Source organism: Saccostrea cucullata, unplaced genomic scaffold (assembly GCF_032062105.1).
Source record: "Saccostrea cucullata isolate Sc308-1 unplaced genomic scaffold, CSIRO_AGI_Scuc_v1 ctg1771, whole genome shotgun sequence".
NCBI lineage: Eukaryota > Metazoa > Mollusca > Bivalvia > Ostreida > Ostreidae > Saccostrea > Saccostrea cuccullata.
The window spans coordinates 9,793-32,075 of NW_026918360.1; the positions used below are offsets into that span (position 1 = coordinate 9,793).

The 22,283-nt window shown below is 35.5% G+C and overlaps 1 protein-coding gene across 1 annotated transcript in view; it reads left to right on the forward strand.

The window, feature by feature from the left end:
• Positions 1 to 481: 481 nt before the first annotated feature.
• LOC134263924 (lysosome-associated membrane glycoprotein 1-like) overlaps positions 482 to 22,283 on the forward strand; it is a 35,102-nt gene continuing 13,300 nt past the window's right edge. The window contains exons 1-4 of the mRNA XM_062746280.1: positions 482 to 674; positions 12,384 to 12,727; positions 12,975 to 13,188; positions 14,460 to 14,627. Coding sequence (XP_062602264.1) covers positions 482 to 674; positions 12,384 to 12,727; positions 12,975 to 13,188; positions 14,460 to 14,627 — 919 coding nt within the window. The remainder of the gene's footprint in view (positions 675 to 12,383; positions 12,728 to 12,974; positions 13,189 to 14,459; positions 14,628 to 22,283) is intronic.

Consider the following 22,283-nt stretch of genomic DNA (forward strand, 5'->3'; position numbering starts at 1 on the left):
ATACAAAAATGTTTGTTAATAATGAGGTACATCTTACCAACTTCAGAACTCTACTTGTGAGTACAATCATCTGGAATTGTTTTGATGAAATTATGTTTTTAAAGTACCAGTGATTAGATTAATTGAAAAGTTCTATTTTTTAAGATCAAAAAGCAGATGTCGTTGGTGTCAAAGTGGTTGTATAAAGTTTTGTAAAGTAGTACGTTGTGATGTAATTGATTTTGGTAAATTATTTGCAATTTCAAAATATTCGAGGTTCCTTGGAATTGTTGAGTACCCATATCTTGTTAACACTACTTCTTTAAAATGTCGTTGCTTAGTACTGTTGAAGTTTCTGGTCGGTGAGGTAGGTAGCTGAACGAGCACAAGGCTGTTTATATTACCGAGTTAGTCTCAATGCATCGCAAATTGGCCGTTGTTTTGTTTGGCTGACAGTATGAAATACTCGGTACTCTAGTGAATATCTTCAGTACAGGACAGAATGGCAGCTACGTTACTTCTTAGAACTACTGACAGTAAACACCTGATTCCAAACAACAAGCCTAAAAACTTTACAGTTGCAATGCCGAAATGGTTAGCGTTTAAGGGACACTGGACACTAGAACAAAGCGAATTATATACCACGAGCATTGCCGGGACAACTGAAAAGGAGCTCTTTATCTACTTCGATGCATGTGACATGTCTTTGGTGGGTGAACAGTTTAGACCATTATTGAGGCATGTTGTTTTGGAATCTAAGAAGAATCACTCATATCTAAATATGAATTGTAAATATATACTCTGTTCATTGTATTGCAACCTTGACCTGTTATATAGAGAGGGTATTTATAGGCTTAAGCCTGTTGCCCAATCTATTCAGTTTACTGAATAAAAATATTGTTTAAATCAAGAAGAATCAAATCTTCCTGAGACCGTACGCAGTACCGCTACGAATCAATGATTTGAGAACATACGACTGGATTTAAGAGATAAAGATAATAAGCTTGCTACTTTCTTGAATGGTGAGTTGGTTCTGACTCTGATATGGCGACCCGTAGTATTGTCTATTCCAACATAACAACATACAAAAAGTGATATTTATCTGTGTCTCAAACATTCACATACTATAAGACGAAAAATTAATTTGGGATTCTTACAATGCAGCATACCGTAAACCACGAGAAAACGATTGGGGACAGAAGGAGATATTTTTTGTACATTCGAAAGACACTTAAGAGGAAGACTTTAACTCTACAGAAGTAAAGACTAGTTATAAAAGTGCGAGTGTTCTTGAAGATGAGGACAAAAGTACAATTTGAAGACCATGAACCTAACAAACAACACCATGTAAAATGGACTCATTGGCCGTCAAAAAATTTTGTTCTTTGAGTAAAGTCTATGATGTGAAAATTTGCAGTTATTGACTTCCTGACTTTTTAATATCTCATTTGTAAATCAAACGCTTGAAAACAAAAATAAAGGTTCGTTCGAGTTTTTCCCCCAAATGTCTGTAAAATTATATTTTGAAAATCTTGAATTAAGTAAATATCATGGTAACAGTGTTAATGAATAATTTGGTTACTTCCGGTCTATTATTTCATTTGATCAATTTTGGTCAACTGTGATCCCATTTTCCAAATGGTGATGTCATTTTCTATTCGTCTTTCCCTCGGATAAAGGCCTATAACTGAGTCAGTTTAGCCAAAGAGTAGAGTCAATACAGCGTATAGGTCTTGGGATCTCTCGGAATAAGGTGTATAGATGTGGTCGTTCAGCTACCAACATCAGCAGCATCAAAAACAACAATTATTAAATCTCTTAATCTTTCATTTCGTCTCCTTTATTGTATAATGGAATAAAGGATTACATTTGTCGTATTAGTGTTTTCTACACAGTAGTATTTACTTGACAAGTGTATATTAACTCCAGTCATTTCTGTGTCTGGTCAGCCATGGTCAATCTAGCGTGATCGGTCGAAGAGTGGAGACAATAGAGCGTAACGAAAAAGGAGTATAGTCTACGTCAGACCCTGGACAAAGTCTTTAGCCTACGTCAGACCTAGGCACGTAACATCGTTTTTCAAAGTGGTGGGGGGGGGGCAACCAGAGAAATATTTTTTACCTACCCGAAAAAGTTGACAAGAAAAAAAAAAAAAAGAAGGAAATTAAAAGTTTGCCCAAACTCGAAAATCCTATTTCGGTGGTGGTGGTGGTGGTAGGGGGGGGGGGGGGGGTAGTGGCCAACTTTTTCGGGCCAACTTACTATCACTTCCAATTTTTTCCCTACATTCCTTGATATTACAATACTATAGTAACTATAGTAATAAGTGGGGGGGGGGGCAACCATCCTTTCAATGAACATTTACTATAGTAAAGGTAATGTTGGGGAAAAAAGTGGGGGGGGGCAGCCCCCCCCCCCCCCCGGCCTCCCCCGGTTGCTACGTCCCTGAGACCCTAGAGTGTGGTCAATAGAGTGTAATACGTCAGACCCTGGAGTGTGGTCCATAGAGCGTAATGAAACGGGTCTCTTGCTTATAGCCTGAGGACCCACCAAACTGGCTCCAAATGTTACGCCTTATACTACTCTAAGTGAAACATTACATAAACAGGTTAATATGTGTCTCTAATGAGTCAAAAATAACTTTTTCCCTTGTCAAGGATAGACTATTTGACTCTGAATGGAATAAAAGGACTGACAAAGAGCTTGGTTCACTTTATGCATAAAATGGCCCTGAAGATATACATGTACCAATTGATTGATCATGATAAACAATTTATGTTCCATTTGAAGCATTGAATAAAATAGAGACTATTAAACATTATCTCCTACAAGTCCAGGTCATGTAAAAGGGCTTTATGAAAATACAATGTTCTTGAATTTAAAGGTAAACAGGTGTATTTGAATACTTTCTTTGAAGAAAAATAATATGAACACACTCTCTAATCTAAAAAAATAAAACATGTATTTTACTCCTAAGTAACAGTTCTATAATTTATTAATTGCATATTTTAGATAAGAGGTTGTGCTCCATATTAGATATCGATTTTAGCATTAAAATTGATTGACCGTTTTGTAGACTTTTTCAGAATATGAGGAAATTGACGTCATAATGTATTGACTAGCCAAAAAATTACGTCATTTTTTATAGATATGCAAACACAAAAGATCTAGATGATATTCAATGCATTGTTAACATAAATATGCAGTTTTAGTTTTTCAGAAATTCACAGGGCCAAAAAAGGCAAAAGTGAACCTTGTTCTTTATAAAGTGAAAGATCTGTTATTTATTCAATCATTAAATAACCTCTCCTCAGCTGTAAAGAAAAAATGTTTATGCAACCTTTTAGGCCTCTGAGGCTGCGCCCACAAAATGGTTAAAGTATCATAAGAAGAACTCTTTTTTTAAGAATAGCATAGAAATAAACACATTCAATTCGATGCAGTTTCATCCCAAGTACATGTATTAACAAGAGGCCTACGGGCCTTAAAGGTCACCTGAGTATCATGAAACAACTTTCCAAATATTGAATTTGGTTTGTGTTTTAAACCATATGCCATGAAATTCACAATATTGAAAGAAGCACCATTGCTTATCATAATTATACACTAAGAATGCTGACTCTAGTTACTTGATACCCAGAGTTAGATCAGAGTAAGAAAGAGAAAATGCATTTTCACTTTATAACCAGCTAGTGGTGCACCCCACCCCTCAGGAACCACTGACCCTAGGGCCACACATTTCAAAATTTATCAAATTTTATCCAATTTATCCAAACTCTTTTGCGTGAAAAGAAGAAAACACTTGCTGTTGCCTTCAACTCGACATTTAGATATATCGACGACGTATTGTCAATTAATAATGACAATTTTCATTCCTACGTCGACACGATATATCCTGGTGAACTTGAGATAAAAGATACCACAGAGTCCGACACTTCTGCTTCATACTTGGATATTTTACTTGAAAAAGACACTAATGGTAACCTAACAACCAAGCTATATGATAAACGTGATGACTTTAACCTTTCTATCGTCAACTTCCCTTACTTATGCAGCAATATTCCTTCATCACCTGCATACGGAGTATTTATATCTCAGTTGATTCGATACGCAAGAGCATGCTCTACGTATGAACAATTTCTTAAACGAGGTAAATTATTGACAAGCAAGTTGATGAAACAAGAATATCAACAGTCTCGTTTAAAGTCATCATTTCGTAAATTCTATGGTCGATACAATGACCTTGTCAGCAAATACAATTTATCATTGAATGAAATGCTGACTGATGTTTTTCATACCAATTGTTAGTCCATTATTTATACACTGAATTGACCACGGATTTTTTCCGTTATTTCCTGAATATGACAACGAGCACACGGCGGGTGTGACCGGTCGGCAGGGGATGCTCACTCCTCCATGGCACCTGATCCCACCTCTGATGTTTCGGAGGTCCGTGTTTGCTCTGCTCTTATTTTGTATATTTGTTTAATGGACGTTGAGATTGAATACTGTTCGTTATTTCCATATCCTTCTCATCATAAATTTTATTTTATTAAAAATGGTTGATTAATACCACAGAGCAGATTTCAAAGCATTTATTTATCTTCAGACTATGTACTGTATTTATTGTTAACCCCCCCCCCCCCCCCGCCCCGATATCTCTGACCCCAGAGAACATGAAAATTCATCATTTTGCTAGATGCTCCTTTCTTCATCATAAATACAGTAGACCTTCAAATATCCGGACGCCAGATATCCGGATGCTTCAGTATCCGGACGATTGTTCATCGGAACAGAATTTTTAAATGTTATATTTTCTTGTTTCACTGGTGATTCAGGTATCCGGACGCTTCACATATCCGGACAAATTGAAAGGGAACCAAAGCGTCCCGATAAATGAGGCTCCACTGTATATAAACTAAGAGCATTCGCATAACACCTAGGAGCAATGAAAAAGATTTTTAAAGAATTCGTGCATTTTCCCTATATAATCAAAAAGAGTTTCCTCCTTACACCAAAACCCCTGACCTTACACCATAACCCCTGACCAGGGGCCATGACATTCACAAATTTGGAAGAGGCATCTTTCCTCATCATAAGTTTGTAAATAGTTTATTGGATTAATACCCAGGAGCAGAGAAGAAGATTTTTGAAGAATTAATGTTTTTTTTAATGATTTTATACAATCAATAGAAAGCCCCGCCCTTACACCAGAACACCAGAACCCCTGACCCTAGGGCCATGAAATTCACAATTATTGAAGAGACACTTTGGTCATCATAACTATGTTCTTAGTTAGTTTATTTAGTACCCATTTTTTCTATATGGTCTATATAGCCCCGCCATAACTCCATGAATTTCACAATTTTGGTAGAGGGCCCAATGCTGATTACAATGATGTCAACAGTTTGACTGCTTGATCTCCAGGAGTAAAGAAGAAGATTTTTAAAGATTGCATTAATTTTAATGGTTTTGGCCCAACCTCTCAGGCCCCAGGGGGGCAGGAACCATGAAATTCACAATTTTTGTTCCCCATCACCTATAGATGCTGTATACCAAACTTGGTTGAAATTGGTTCCGTGAAGAAGGATATGGAAATAACGAACAGTATTCAATCTCAACGTCCATTAAACAAATATACAAAATAAGAGCAGAGCAAACACGGACCTCCGAAACATCAGAGGTGGGATCAGGTGCCATGGAGGAGTGAGCATCCCCTGCCGACCGGTCACACCCGCCGTGTGCTCGTTGTCATAATCAGGAAATAACGGAAAAAATCCGTGGTCAATTCAGTGTATAAATAATGGACTAACAATTGGTATGAAAAACGTCAGTCAGCATTTCATACAATGATAAATTGTATTTGCTGACAAGGTCATTGTATCGACCATAGAATTTACGAAATGATGACTTTAAACGAGACTGTTGATATTCTTGTTTCATCAACTTGCTTGTCAATAATTTACCTCGTTTAAGAAATTGTTCATACGTAGAGCATGCTCTTGCGTATCGAATCAATTGAGATATAAATACTCCGTATGCAGGTGATGAAGGTATATTGCTGCATAAGTAAGGGAAGTTGACGATAGAAAAGTTAAAGTCATCACGTTTATCATATAGCTTGGTTGTTAGATTCCCATTAGTGTCTTTTTCATGTAAAATATCCAAGTATGAAGCAGAAGAGTCGGATTCTGTGGTATCTTTTATCTCAAGCTCACCAGGATATATCGTGTCGACGTAAGAATGGAAACTATCATTATTAATTGACAATACGTCGTCGATATATCTAAATGTCGAGTTGAAGGCCACAGCAGGTGTTTTCTTCTTTTCACGTAAAAGATTTTGCATAAATTCTGCTTCATATGAATATAAAAATAAGTCTGCTAATAACGGAGCGCAATTTGTTCCCATGGGAATTCCAATAGATTGTTGGAATACCTGGTCTCCAAAAACCACATAGATATTGTCAATCAGAAACTCAAGCATCTTCTTGATGTCAACTTCAGAGTAATTATGTGTGCAATCAGAATCTGTTTTAACAAAATATTTTTTCAAATGACCAATGACGAGGTAAGTAAACTTACGAGTTCCATTTTTGTTGAAGAAGCAGCTGTCAATGATATCAAAAAGCCTGGATTTTAATTTTTCGTGGGGAATTGTTGTGTATAAAGTTGAAAAGTCGTAAGTTTTTATACTGTTGATTTTTGTAAAGTCCTGTGATTTCAAATTGTCCAAAAGTTCTTTAGAATTTTTAAGTATCCACTTCTGATTTACACCACTTCTTGAATATATAGTTGTACTCTTGAAGTTTTTCCTTCACTACTGTCAATATTTTAGTGAGAAGTAACGAAAGAGGCTTGGTTGAACATTTACTGGAACCTGCAATGTATCGTTGTTTGTAAGGATTCTTATGAAGTTTCGGAAGCCAATATATATAAGGTAGTTCAAATTCATTTTGGCTCTGTGGAATATTAAAAGTATTCAAAACTGACAGGTGATTTTGAAGAATTTCTTCCTTAGAAAGAGAAGTATATGTATAAGTAGGATTACCACTTGTAGAATTAAATCCAAGTTCTTCTAGAATGCAATTTATATAAAGAGCCTTACAAACGAAGACAATGTTGTTACCTGCTTTGTCGGCAGGAACCAGTACGTACTGATCGTGTAATCTATCTAATTCTTTTTTCACTTCTGGTTTATTGAACACAGAAGGATAGATGGTTTTCATTTTGCCCCTCAATCTTTTAATACGTGACTTTAACATGGATCTGATACATTTAATCCATTCTGACAAGGTGTCAATGTCTTCTTTTTCATATCTAGCCCATCGTCTGGCGTAATTTTCAACAGAATCCATAATATTTATGAAATTCCGACGCCAGTTGAAGGATCGGGGTTTCCTATATTTAGGACCTTTTTAAAATAAGTGATCTAAGGTCCTCATTATGAACTATTTTTACATCACCTGTAATAACGTGTCCAGCAGGACTATAGTTATAGGGCGAAGAAGAACATGAACACGAAAGAGGATTATTTTTCAGATAGTCGATATCCAGGCCATGTAAAGTGTTTTTGTACCTCCTGAGAAGAATGTTCAGAAGTTTACGAACAAGGTACGACGTCCGACGAACGACGACGGACGAAAACAGATAGAAATAGGTCCCCTGAGTTTGCTCAGGTGACCTAATAATGGTGTGTATTGATAATTATTATAAATAAACTAAAATTTAAGAAAAATAAGGGGGGTCATTAAAGTGAACCTATGTGCAGTGTGGTTTTATTATTGTTTTTAGTGGTTAAAATTAACTTCCGTTATCTTATTATTGTTCCACTGTTTATAATGCTAGATAAAAATATGGAGTAACGTATGAATATAGATAATCAATGTTCAACTACATTGAAAAGGTAAACGATATACGAGGTGCAATATGCCAACAACTTGTGTATCTTGTGAGATTATAATGTGCCGAAAATCATTTGATAAAAGTAAACGAAAATAAATCATCCTGTTCATACCTTACAATATGTATATTTATGTATTCATAAAGTTATCAGAAAAAAAGCTAATTTGAAATTACCCGGACGTTCGATGTCAAACTAAATTTGCAAGGCAATTTCCCTTGCATCGGTATTCCTATAGGATATAAATTGTGTATTAAAATAAAATACTTTTTTGAAAAAATCTTGCATTTCAAAACTGAAACCAAAAATTAATTTTAATTACTTTTTTTTTTAATTATTTAGTGCCACAAATGGGTTCGCCTATGTGCAGTGTGGTTGTATATATTTTTGTTCATTAGTTAAAATGAACTTCCGTTATCTTATCTTATTTTATTTATCTTATTGTTCAATTGTTTACAATTTTAGATAGTAATATTGCAAAGGGAAAAGGTATATGGTGTGCCATATGCCAACAACTTGTGTACCTTGTGATATTACAGTGGGTCGTAAAACATCATTTGATAAAAGTATACAAAGGTAAATCCTTCAGTTCAAACTTAAAATTATGTATATATACATACATTTATATGTTAGCCTATATTCTTTATTTCACAGTTTTGGTTATTCCTTTTCCAAGAATTTTAATTTTGGACTAGTTTGAGACATACCTGAATGTCCGATGTCAAAATACAAGGCAATTTCCATTGGAACTTTATTCCTATTGGGTAAGCAGTATATTTAAATAAAATGCTATAAAACTTCTTATTTGAATTTAAGATGAGAGATTAAAATTTGAAAGTAAAAATTAACTCTTTCTACTTATTAAAAAAATAGTTCATGTGCAAAGAATAGAAATACGTCTTGACCGAATAGTGGTTTATTTTAGACGTCGTTGTTCAACGTTCAATTCTGTGGTTTCTGGCTCACTCGTTCCTACAATGTTGGCAGTTGTTGATTTAGTGGGCTCGTCTCTTTCCTCGTTATTTTCATGTCGCATATACTTTTGTGGGGTTTCTTCTGACACTTTTTATGCGCCAGGATCGATAAATCCAGGGCTTATATTGTTTTTTCCTCTCTGTCTGTCTGTTTGTTTGTTTGTTCCGAACTTTTACCGTCACCATGACTTTAGAACCATAAAAGATAGAGATTCATATTCTGTATGCATACTCAACTAATTCAGTTCTTTCAAATGACACCATGGTCAATGACCTTATGACCTTGACTGTGGCCTATATGCTAAAAATAGCTTTTTTCTGCAAACTTTACCCTTCGCCATAAATTTTGAACAATTAAAAATAGAGACATCATATTTGGTATGCATACTCCACTTAATAAGCTCTTTCAAACGACATCAAGGTCAATGACCTTGTGACCTTGACTGTGGCCTATATGCTAAAATAGCTTTCTTCTGCAAACTTTAACCTTCTCCATAACTTTTGAACCATGAACGATAGAGACTTCATATTTGGTATGCATACTCTACATATTAAGCTTTTTTAATTGACATCAAGGTCAATGACCTTGTGACCTTGACTGTAGCCTATATGCTAAAAAAGTTTTTTCTGCAAACTTAAACCTTCGCCATAACTTTTGAACCATGAAAGAGACTTCGTATTTGGTATGCAAAATCCACTAATCAGGTTCTTCCAAGTGATACCAAGGTCAATGACACTGTGACCTTGACTGTGACATTAATGCCAAAAATAGCTTTTTCCCGAACTTTGTTGCCGTAACATCTTGTTACATCTGTTGCGGGATTTACAATCTGAGGAGCGGTGGTTTCCTATGCAGTTGAAACATAATTTCTTCCGTCTTAAGATGTCGAATCTTTCACTTACCTCTGGTACTTCTTACAATCCCCTGGAAAGTGATTTTCAGTGCAACAATACATGCATGGGCAGCTCTTCATCTCTATTGTTTCGACATAAGGAGTTGAAACTCTTTTGTTTTCTGGTTGTGTCTATTATGAACATTGCGTTGTTTCCTTGAGGCTCGAGTAAGAAACATGATAGCTGTTACGTGGAATACATCGCTGTTTTCAATCTGGCCTGATTTGAGGATTTTGACTTCTTTGCTGATAGCTTTACGAAGATCGTGTAGTGAAATGTTGTCACAATCGTACTCACGTGCAATGTTTTTCCTAATTTCGGCTGGTAGTTTGTTGATTACGACTGGAATAAGTAAAGCTCAGTTCATTTCTTGTCTTTGTCCAAGACACTCTTAACTCCTGATATGAGATTTCAAGAAGTCACCATAATTTCTTAAACTAATGGCGTCGTTTCTGGGAGTATGCAATTCCATTAGTGCTCTCATGTGGGCATTGATATTTTTTTTGGTTGACCAAACCGTTCTTTAAGCAGTCTATGATGGCTGTTTCATAATTAGCGTATATTAAAGTAAATCCTGCATGGTTTGTGCTGCTGCGTCGCGTAATTAAGACTTGAGATGCATGTAGGTAAACTTTTGAAATGGTGTCAAAGAATGGTTGCAATGAATCGCTGATTCGTAGGAATCCCAAAATGTATCCCATTTTAAAACATCCCCTTAAGATGCGGAAAATCTTACCTTGGTATTTGATGATCATTCTTGGCGTGTTGGGATGGTAATGACAAAGCATTTTCCTGGCTACGTTGTGCATCAAGATCAGAGACAGGGAGATTGTTCAGAATACTCTCACTTGAGTTAATTGTAGCTGACGTTATGATCATGAATTTCTATGTTGGGTGTAAAACACTCAGCAATGGCGTTTAATGTTTTACATGGAATTTTTTCTGAGAATTTTTCAGTTTGCCTAATTTTGGAATTTAATTCATACATATACTAATGATCATCTGTGTAAACGATTTCAGCCTCTTCAGATAAGGCCAGCCCTCTAATATACGTTCATTCATTTCTTGAAGTCTTTGCCTTTTCTGTGTTAGAGATTTTCTAATTATATCGATTTCCTCGGTAGCATAACTGGCTGACTTTTCTTACAAGTCCAAAACACGTTCGAAAAGTTTCGTTACTACGGATCTGTTTTCACCTCTAATAACATTCAGTCTTCCTTCCATTGTACGAATTATGTAGACATTCCTTCGGCCACGGCACCAAAATGTTGTTGAAAGAGTAGAAATACGTCTTGATCGTATTGTGGTTTATTTAAGACTTGTTGTTATATATAGAAACGTAACGTAAGGCATAACAATGACGTTAACATTGCATAAACTCGTGGATACATGGTAATCCATGACATTAGTTTTTAGTAAAATTACATGTGTTTGCATTATTCAATTGCCACTCATTAACCCCAGCTATGATAATAAGAAACTTTTCAATTAATCGAGCCAAATAAAGGCTCTAGGTAGCCAAGGGGGTTATTGTAGCAGTTTCGTAAGAATTTGGAAGGTATAGAAAATTCCATGAAATTACTTCTGATAGTATTTTCAACTTTTAAACTAATACAGAATGAAGGTTAGGCAAAATTATATTTCACCCTTTAACAAGTCAAGTCCATATGTTTGCTTGATTGATTTTAAGTTGTTTTACGCCCAATTTCCATAGTTTTAAGGTGCATGCATATTTTCCCGAAGATATTGACTTATATAGGCAGTACGGCGCCGCGTCATGCATAAGACGTAAACGAAGATAGTGATTGTTCCTTCGCCAAGCGCTCGGCACTAGAAGTGAAAGTCACGGGTCTTTCGGATATGACCTTAAAAACGTAGGTCCCGTGTCACGGTAGGCGCTGGCACGATAAAGAACCCTCACTGCTCAATGGCCCTGAGTGCCGAGCATAGGTCTAAATTTGAAGCCTTCACCGGCATGCGGTGACGTCTCCATGTGAGTGAAAAATTCTCAAGAGAGACGTTAAACAATATACAATCAATCAATATATCAATATATAGGCAGTATCTATTTTTTTTATGCTACGAGTGGCATTGATTAACACTGTATTGGAATTTGAATATAGTAGTTCATATAGTTATTCAAATTTTGTATATGTATTGCAAACTTGACTTCAAAATTAACTATACATGTGTATTTTCTTTTCTTTTTATTTTGACAAATCAAGCATTATCACTGACACAAGGATCAGAATATAAGTACATGTACGACAACAATGAAATCTGTATTGATGTCAAGACGGACATTCTGTTTACCCCGAGTGATGGAAATGAAACTGTAAAATTTGATGGAAATAATTTCATTGTAATGAGTGAGGATTGTGCAACGAAAGGAAAACATCAGGCAGTGTTGATACCAAAAAATTCCATTGAAGACCTTCTGTCCTTGACTTTCAATGGTGTCCCTAATTCTTTCCAAAATCATCCTTTGTAAATCCAAGTGTCAGAATTTTCACTATAGTAAATCCAAGTCTTAAAGTGTTTACTATAGTAAAAGTGTCAAAGTTAACACTAAAGTTAACATTGTAAACTAAACTTTTATTATTATGTAAATATCTATTTTGATACTTATTTCAGTTTTTGTGTGTAGTGCTGATCAGATGACAACTGTAGCACAAGAGACAACAAAAGCAACCTCTGAACCCACTAAACTAACAACAGAACCATCAGCATCTAATGTAACAACAGTGGGTCCATCCAATGTAACAACAGAGAAAACAACAGTCGGACTATCTAACGCCACAACTAGGGACATCATCATTGCACCAATAACAGTGGCCTCCAATACTTCACCTCCATTCCCTCCAGTTTCTAGATACGCAGTCGTAAAGAGAGTCTTCATTTTCAACAAAATAATCTGTGTCGTCATGGAAGGAAGCTTCCAGCTTAAAGTGACTTATAGAACAAAGGATAACAAAATGGTAAGATTTTGTTTGCATTTAATAATTATTCAGATTGGTTTTATACGTAAAATTAACTTTTAATAGACCCATCAGGGCAGGTCATTTTCTCTCCGTGAAATTTTTGCCCTTTTAAACTTAGGAAATATTTTGCTTCGTTTTAAATTAGTCCAGTTATTCTTTTTTAAATATAATACTGTGTTTTTTCAATTCGCTCTCCTGTGCATACATCTTTAAATTGAAGTAAGCATTTCTATATTCATTACAGGCCAGTAAGATTGTGAATGTTCCAGCTAGAAGTGATGTCACAGTCAATGGAACATGTGCCAGTGGCATTGACACTGAATCCAGTCTCATGATCAAACCAATAGATAGAGAAATTCAGTCCTTGACATTTATTTTTAAAATCATGGATGGCAAATCTTACCTTTATTCGTGGTCTGCTGAGGTGGATCTTACAAAGTTCCCTGATGCCATTGAGTGTAAGTATTAAAAATATATATTTTCTAAATAATAATAATTAGTAATATTGCAATGAACATAAAATCTACACAGTGCGGATGATTTAAGGAATCACTGTCTAGTTAGGAGACAATGCCAGGGCATCAACGATAGTGGGAAAGATTAGATTACTGGATTGCATAACGGCCCAGGAATAGTTTCCTTCATGTAACTAGACAGTGGTTTTCTTATATTTTCATTTTTACTTGAAATAACAATCTTAAAATGAATCAAAATACCGTCTAATTTAGTCGATTTAAGATGCATGAGGCATTTCATGATATTGACATTCGCTGTTTTTTTTTCTACAAAGCCAACTGTAAAATTAATTTGAAAGTCATTCTCGTATATACTCCCGAGTAGAAATATACAAGGAGAAAAGTGCGTTAACGTGACGTCACAATAAGGCTACAGCGAATGTAGTAAAAGTATAACGATATAGGGCAGCGAGAAATTCAAATACTGAGTATATTTTTGGTGTTTACAAACATGTAAAATGTAAATATAAGGAATATTTTTAAGTTAAAGCTGACGCGCTTCATAAAATATGCCTACGTGACAAATCTTTGTGCTTCACACACCAATAACTCACACAAAACTTAAAAACATTCCTTAATTATTTTCCATTGCTCCGCACCATGACGTCAACTGTTACTATTTAAAAAATAGTCCCATAAGAACACGAAATAAATTTAGTGATTGTTTTAGTTGCTATAGTCAAATATCAACACTTATGAATTAGACAACAAAAGAATTTTAAATTGTCATCAAAGCAATCTTGTTAACATTAATTATATATGTGGCCTAGATTTAGGTCGTTGGAAGCACAAACACGTACAAAAATAGGCCCTATATGTTACTTCACCGCAATATTGAATGCGATGTTGCTGATTATGAAACTGGATTTGGTCAGGAAACCGCTTTAGGTCCAAAGATAAATCATTAATTTTTTTTGTAAAAAGATATCTAATTACTTAGTGAACAATGAAACAAAAACATCTTTTTTTTTCTTCAGTGCATTTATACGCAGGTTGATCTTTGACCTTTTAGTAGTATTTCAATAGAAAAGTATACATACTACTGGTATTACAAAGAAATATTTTTAAAAATGGACTTTTGTAGTTTATCATTAACTTCCGTACTAACTAATAGAGTAACTTAATTCAGGATTCTTTATAACCTGTCAAATGTAGTAAATGTTACTGAACATTGTATCATGAAGTTTCATTGTTTTTATATGATCCAATTTCAGCTGAGTTAATCCACAGTGTAAATGGTACACCAGTGGAGCTGTCGAGTCCTGAATCACATTACAAGTGTATAAAAGGAGGGACCTTCTCAGATGATATCCTGACCCTTATGTTCAGGGAGTTAAAAGTACAGGCCTTTAATGTGGAGGACGGGAATTTTTCAGACTGTGGTATTTGTTTTTAGAAATGCATATCTGATTGTCTCTATATTGTGATATATGGAGATATCGCACAGTATTTGAGCTTAAAAGTTCATTAAACATTACAAAATTAGAGCGGAGCAAACACGGACCTCCAAAACATCAGAGTTTCTGATTGACAATATCTAATTATCTATGTGTGTTTTGGAGACCATGTCTTCCAACAATCTTTTGAAATTTCCATGGGTACCAATTGTTCCCCGTTATTGGCAGACCTATTTTTTTGTTCATATGAAAAAGAGCGAGTGAAAAATCTGGTGGATGAACAGAAAATAACGATAACTATGGCCGTCGACATTTAGATATATATCGACGACATATTGTCAATTAAGGTAGAATTCTTCTCTGATTTCTGACTAGATGGAATATTCAAAGTACATTTGTTGATATGTCTTGTATATTTAGATGTAAGAGATTTAAAAGACCATATTTTTCTTTCCTCATCACAATTACTAGTATACAACTTTAAATAAAAAAGGTAAACTGCGTTTGAAAACTAGCAGGGACTATATTTTTGGCGGAATAGTGTCGTATGAAAATATCTTCTTTTCTGCCTCTCAAAATTATTATAGACTATTCAATTTAGTTATAACTTTTTGCTATCAAAGACTAGACGAAAATTTCAAATGTAAGTTAAATTAATAATAAGGGACTAAAGTTTCAAAATATCTCAAATGAATAAGATTTTTCCTCACAAACTAAAACTATGTTGGATTTTAAATGCTCAAATCTAAATATAAATTTGAGCAAAAAATCAATAAATTTTCTGTATACTTTCCTAGTAAACGATTAAAACTTTTAGTTTTTGTATCATTTTGTACCTTTATGGGACAACTTTACTATATGCGAAAATTGGAAAAAGTTAAATATAGGAAGCATATGAAAATAACTAATAAATCTTACAAATTTAAGAAAACTAGAGGGAGGAAATTTGGATTAGCGAATATCCATTTTATTTAAATTATCCATGTCAATTTGGTAATATCATCTTTAAAATCCTATACGGTTAGTATCTTTTTATGCAAAAAGAATAACATTTAATCCTTTGAATTACAAGAAGGGATCGCATGATTGGAAACAGTAACTTTTTAGGTCACCTGAGTAAACTCAGGTGACCTATTGCAATCTGTTTTCGTCCGTCGTCGTGCGTCGTGTGTTGTGCGTTGTGCGTTAACATTTGAACATTTTCAGCTTCTTCTCTGCAGCCTCTGAACCGATTTCAACCAAATTTGGCATAAAGCATCTATGGGTGAGGGGGAACAAAAATTGTGAATTTCATGATCCCTGCCCCCCCCCCCCCCCCGCCTGGGGCCTGTGGGGTGGGGCCAAAACCACTAAAATTAGTGCAATCTTTAAAAATCTTCTTCTTTACTCCTGGACATCAAGCAGTCAAACTGTTTGCATGATTGTAATCAGCAATGAGTCCTGTACCAAATTTGTGAAATTCATGGCCCTGGGGTCAGGGGTTCTAGTGCTAAGGCAGGGCTAAATAAGTAGGTAGTGAAAATGCATTATTTCTTTGAAAATCTACTTCTCTGCTCCTGGGTATTAAATAAACCATCTAAGTACATAGTTAAGATGAGCAAGAGTGCCTCTACAAGAATTTTATGGCCCCAGGGTCAGGGGTTCTGGTGTAAGGGCGGGGCTCTATAGATTATATAGCGAAAATACATGAATTCTTTGAAAATCTTCTTCTCTGCTCCTGGGTATTAAATAAACTAACTAAGTACAGAGTTATAATGAGCAAGAGTGCCTCCACCAAAATTGTGAATTTTATGGCCCCAGGGTCAGGGGTTCTGGTGTTAGGGCGGGGCTCTATTGATTATATAGTGAAAATACATGAATGTTTTGAAAATCTTCTTCTCTGCTCCTGGGTATTAAATAAACTAAGTTCCTAGTTATGATGAGCAAGAGTGCCTCTACCAAAATTGAGAATTTTATGGCCCCAGGGTCAGGGGTTCTGGTGTTAGGGTGGGGCTCTATTGATTACATAGTGAAAATACATGAATTCTCTGAAAATCTTCTTCTCTGCTCCTAGGTATTAAATAAACTTACTAAGTGCATAGTTATGATGAGCAAGAGTGCCTCTACCAAAATTGTGAATTTTATAGCCCCAGGGTCAGGGGTTCTGGTGTTAGGGCGGGGCTCTATAAATTACATAGTGAAAATACATTAAATCTTTGAAAATTTTCTTCTCTGCTCCAGGGTATTAAGCAGATGAACTACCAATATAGTTATGATGGACAAGGGCCCATATCTTCCACAATTGTGCATTTCAATGCCCCAGGGTCAGGGGTACCATAGAGGTGGGGGGTTGTACTTATATACTGAAAATGAATGAATGGTTTGAAATCTGCTCCTTGCTATTAATCAAATATCAAGGACTAAGGGTCAGGGGTTTATGTATGGTAGGGGCACTACTGATTATTGCTGAATATTTCTGTTAGTTGAAATGCATTTTGTGTTCCCTTACCCTACATATGGGTATTAAGTAAACAAACTAAGCAACTGTTAAGTGTATTGTTTTGATGATCAATGGTGCCTCTTTCAAAATTGTGAATGCCAAAGCATCTGGCTTAAAACATGAATCAAATTCAGTCCCTGGAAAGTTGTTGCATAAATGCTCAGGTGACCTATAAGGCCCATGGGCCTCTTGTTATACTTAATGTCAAGGAAAAAAAGCAATGACCTTGACCTGACTTTGCCTCTAATATTAAACGGCCAAATTTAATCTCACTGATATCATCACATAGTGATATTGTCCTCTTAATTCTGTGAAATTTTATTAATTTTTAAATACAAAAAGTTGAGAAGAATCCTATCTTAACAATGGCAATTTCCTTTCTTATGTCCATACAATAAATCCCGGTGAGCTTGAGGAAAAAGAAACCGCAGATTCTTACACATCTGTTTCATGATTTATTTGAATATTTTACTTGAAAAGGACATGAATAGTGATCTAAAAACCAAGCTGTATGATGAACGTGATGGCTTTAACTTTACTATTGTCAATTTCCATTACTTATGCAGCAAATTATTGACAAGAGAGTTGATGAAACAAGAATATCAACAGTCTCGTTTAAAGTTATCATTTCGTAAGTTCTATGGTCGATACAATGACCTTGTCAGCAAATACAATTATCATTGAGTCAAATGCTGACTGACTTTTTTCATACCAAATGTTAGTCCATTATTTATGCACTGAATTGACGACGGATTTTCCCGTTATTTCACGATCATGACAATGAGCACACGTCGGGTGTGAACGGTCAGCAGGAGATGTTCACTCCTCCATGGCACCTGATCCCACCTCTGATGTTTCGGAGGTCCGTGTTCGCTCTCCTCCTATTTTGTATTGTTTTATGGACTTTGATATAGAATACTGTTCGTTATCTCTATATCCTTCCTTATCGTTAATTGTCTGGGTTTTTTTTTATCAATTTTAATACTTGATTGCAAATTAACTGGCTCAATCAAGAATTTTACATCCATGGGATCCATCCATCCTTTTCCGGCGACCGAAATTCCTCAAACTTTTAACATCGATCTTCGGACGTGTCTCTTGTGTCTTTTCAGTATTATTTATCAATTTTTACAAATAAGAATATTCCAAGACAACAATCTGTTCACTATTACTGATTGCAAGTTGCCTTTCACAAAATATACCATTAGAAATTAAAGGTACTTGGACACAGATTTGAAGTTATTTTTTCTCTATAATGTAACCAACCGGAGATGGAAAACGCAGGTTCAGTTTAATATATTTATTTGGAAAAGCAATGGCAGATTTACAAATACTCAAACATATATACAATATCATAATACACATAGACACTGAGACAAAATACTTTCATTTCCTATTAACTTCAAAAATAAGAAATTTTAAGTTTACGAAGCCCAAAACGTCAATTTCATAGTTTAAAATACATTTCTTTCAAAAATATGAAAACTACGCGAGTTTATAACTTGGACTTAATAAATAAAATACAAAAATTTAATAGACTAAGAAAATTACCTTTCAAGTGGTGACAACGGGCAGCTGGTAATAAGTAAGTTAAATTTCCCGCACTGACAGGGATGGGCCTATGCCTCAGTATATATAGCAGGAAAACCGGTTAAACAAGGGGGTACAAATTTACTAGCCAAACAACAATTATTAGAATAATAATTGTATTTATGTATTTCATGCGATAATTTGTTTGGAGGTTTTCGGAAACATTTACGTTGGTAAATTGTGAAAATTCTCAGATCCACACCTTGCCTAATTGTAATGGAATGTGTAAGGTCACGTGGTCAGCTCAGCGAGTCATTCACACTCGCGCGCTCACCACCGCTAACATGAAGCACGTCTATTTTGAAGATTTTACGTAACTGATAAGCAAAGCTTGTGAATCTGATCCCCCTTCTTGTTTGTTAAATTGTTCACATTTATACCGTCATTTTAATAAATGACATTTTTCATCAACATCAAAGTGTTTTATTTGACTTTTACAAAATTAGCAAAAACAAGCTGCGGTGATCTTGCCTATAAGCATTAGAAGACATAAATGAGATTTTGTGAGTAGAATTCATGAATGGAAACTACTACCAAATATGACATAAAGTAAATTATTGCTCAAGTAATTCAAAAAAAAGATAAAAAAAAATATTTTAAATAAATATGACTCTGCCACATACTCCCCAGCTTTAAATTTAGCGTCTCGATAAATGAAAATTATATATTTCATCAAAATACATTTTTCAATAATGGAAACATACTCTCCAGAAAAAAATGCATATGAACATCAAAAGTAATAAAAAGATTTAGCATAAGTAATAGCGTTATTTAAGAAACACATCTCGTCACATCACAGTGGTTTAAGGTTTTCTGGCAGTCATCGTCTGACACAACACATTTCCTGAAATATTCACAACACGATACACAGTAGAGTCCCATGAATCTTCGATTCTGTTTGTGCCGCGGATTTGACGGTTTCGAACATACACTTTGTCATCAGTATTCCATTCCGGATCAAAGGCTTTTCTGTCTTTGGTCGACTTCCTGTTTTTGGCCATCAGAAACGTATGATCACTGGCTTTGTCGGAAGCGTATTTCAGTAGGTCCTGGTGAGATTTGATCCATTCATCAGTCGTCATCTGATCATCATCGTCACTGTCCAAAGCTCCAAGTAGAAAATCGATGGGTATCTTTGGATGACGTCCAAATATAAGATAAAATGGGCTGTATCCGGTTGTTGAATTCTGTGTTGCGTTGTAGGAAAATAGTAATTCGGGCAGATATTTTGGCCAATGTCGCTTTCGGTCAGGTGTAAGACTCTTCAATAAGTTGTGTAAGGTTCTATTAAATCTTTCGCACTGGGCGTTTCCTTCTGGGTGGTAAGGTGTGGTTCGAGATCATGTAATTCCATACAACCTACACAGTTGAGCAATGATATTTGCTTCAAAATTTCGGCCTTGATCCGAATGAATACGATCGGGAACACCATACTTGAAGAACCATTCTTTTAAAAGAACAGTTACAACGGTATCTGCCTTCTGGTCCTTTGTTGGAACAGCTTGCGTAAATTTTGTAAAGACATCAGTCATCACAAGAACGTTTTCTTTTCCATGCGCTGGTTCCAAAATAGTAAAATCGATTGCTAGAATTTGCAGAGGTCTACATGCGATGAGGTGGCTCGAGCTCATTGTAGTGCGTATAGCTGGTTGAGGCATCTTGGAAATTACACAACGTTCACAACGTTTACAATGATCCTTCACAGAATTGAAAATTCCAGACCAATAACATCTTGAACGAACAACAGAAAATATGCGATCTATCCCTTGATGGCCCAAGTTGTCATGAAAACTGAATGACACTTTTTCACGTAATGATCTGGGAAGAATTAGTTGTTTTAAATCACCTAGTATAGGATCTGTTACCACTCTGTAAAGCATTCCTTTAACGATTACAATTTTATTTCCACTGTCTTACTAATGTAATCACAGATCTTGGCAATTTTCTTATTTCTGTTTTTGTTGGTTTATATCCTTTATTGAAAATCTCAGAAATGTTGCCAAGTTTGAATCAGCTGACTGAAGAGACTGCATTTCATCTGGTTTAAGAGATGGAAAAGTGTCGTAAACTTTATTCACGATTACACTTGAAATACTTTGTTTCTGTAGATCCGAGGGTAGTTTCGTAGAATCGGAGAACTTCTCTAGTAGAATCTCTAAATCACTTTGCCGCGATGAATCACCAGGATCACTGATACGTGAAAGAGCATCTGCGGTTTCGTTATGGCGGCCTGGTGGGAATTTCACATCAAAGTGAAACATAGCCAACTTTGAAGTCCAGCGTTGTTCAATTGCACCGAGTTTTGATGTGTTAAGATGACACAACGGGTTATTATCAGTGAACACTGAATTTTGATCCCATTGAGTAATCTTTGAATTTTTCTGTTATTGCCCAGGTTAATGATAGTAATTCCAGTTTTCGTGAACTATAATTTTGCATGTTCCTTTCACTTGGTCTCAAGGATCTGCTAGCATAGGCGATGACATGTTGTTTTTCGTCTTTGACTTGCGATAGAGTGGCTCCTAAACCTAACATACTAGCGTATGTTTCAAGAATAAACGTTTTTTTTTTGGAAATCTGCATATCCTTAGATAGGAGAACTCACAAGAAGCTTTTTCAATATAGTAAACGCATCGTCACACTGAGAATTCCATTTATTTCCAAACGATTTCCTTGGACAAGGTGTAAACTGCTGGGACATCTTGTGTAGCGGTGATGCTACATTACTTAATCCTTTCACAAAAGTCAAAAGTATCCCGCTAATCCAAGAAATCACTTGAGTTTTTACACAGTTGTCGGTTTTTCAAAATTTTGCACAGCACTTTTTTGGGGGGGTCAGTTTTGATTCCCTCGTCGGATATGACATGTCCGAGATAACGAACTTCACTTTTAAAAAAATTGCACTTTGACATTTTCAACTTTAATACATGTTTCCGGGTGATTCTAAACACTGTCTCTAATCGCTTCAAATCTTCTTGAAAATCTTCTGAATACACGATAATATCATCCAAAAACACAAGTAAAATGTTGAATATTTCATTCCTGAAGCAGTGTTGCATTAACCTCTGAAACGTCGCAGGGGCGTTGCACAAACCAAACAGCATACGAAGATATTCATACAGACCCATTGGAGTTGTGAATGCCGTTTTTTTCGATATCATCTTCATGAACATCTACTTGGTTATAGCCACAGGTAAGATCCATTGTCGAGAAAAATTTTGCACTGCATAGAGCATCAAATGATCCTTCTACTCTGGGTAGTGGATAGGCATCTTTGTGAGTTTTGCTGTTAAGTTTACGGTAGTTCACACATAAGCGGAGCAAATTATCTTTCTTTCTGACTAACACAATTGGTGATGCGTACGGACTAGTACTCTTCCCTATAATATTGTTGTTCAACAATTTACGAATATGTGATTTCACTTCCTCATATTGTGATGGGGGTATTCGTCTGTAAGGTTGCAATATAGGCTGATCGTCTGTTGTCCGAATAGTATGTTTTATGGCTGTAGTATATCCTATGTCATCATCATTTTGACAGAATACATCTTGATTTCGGTAGAAAAGAGTGC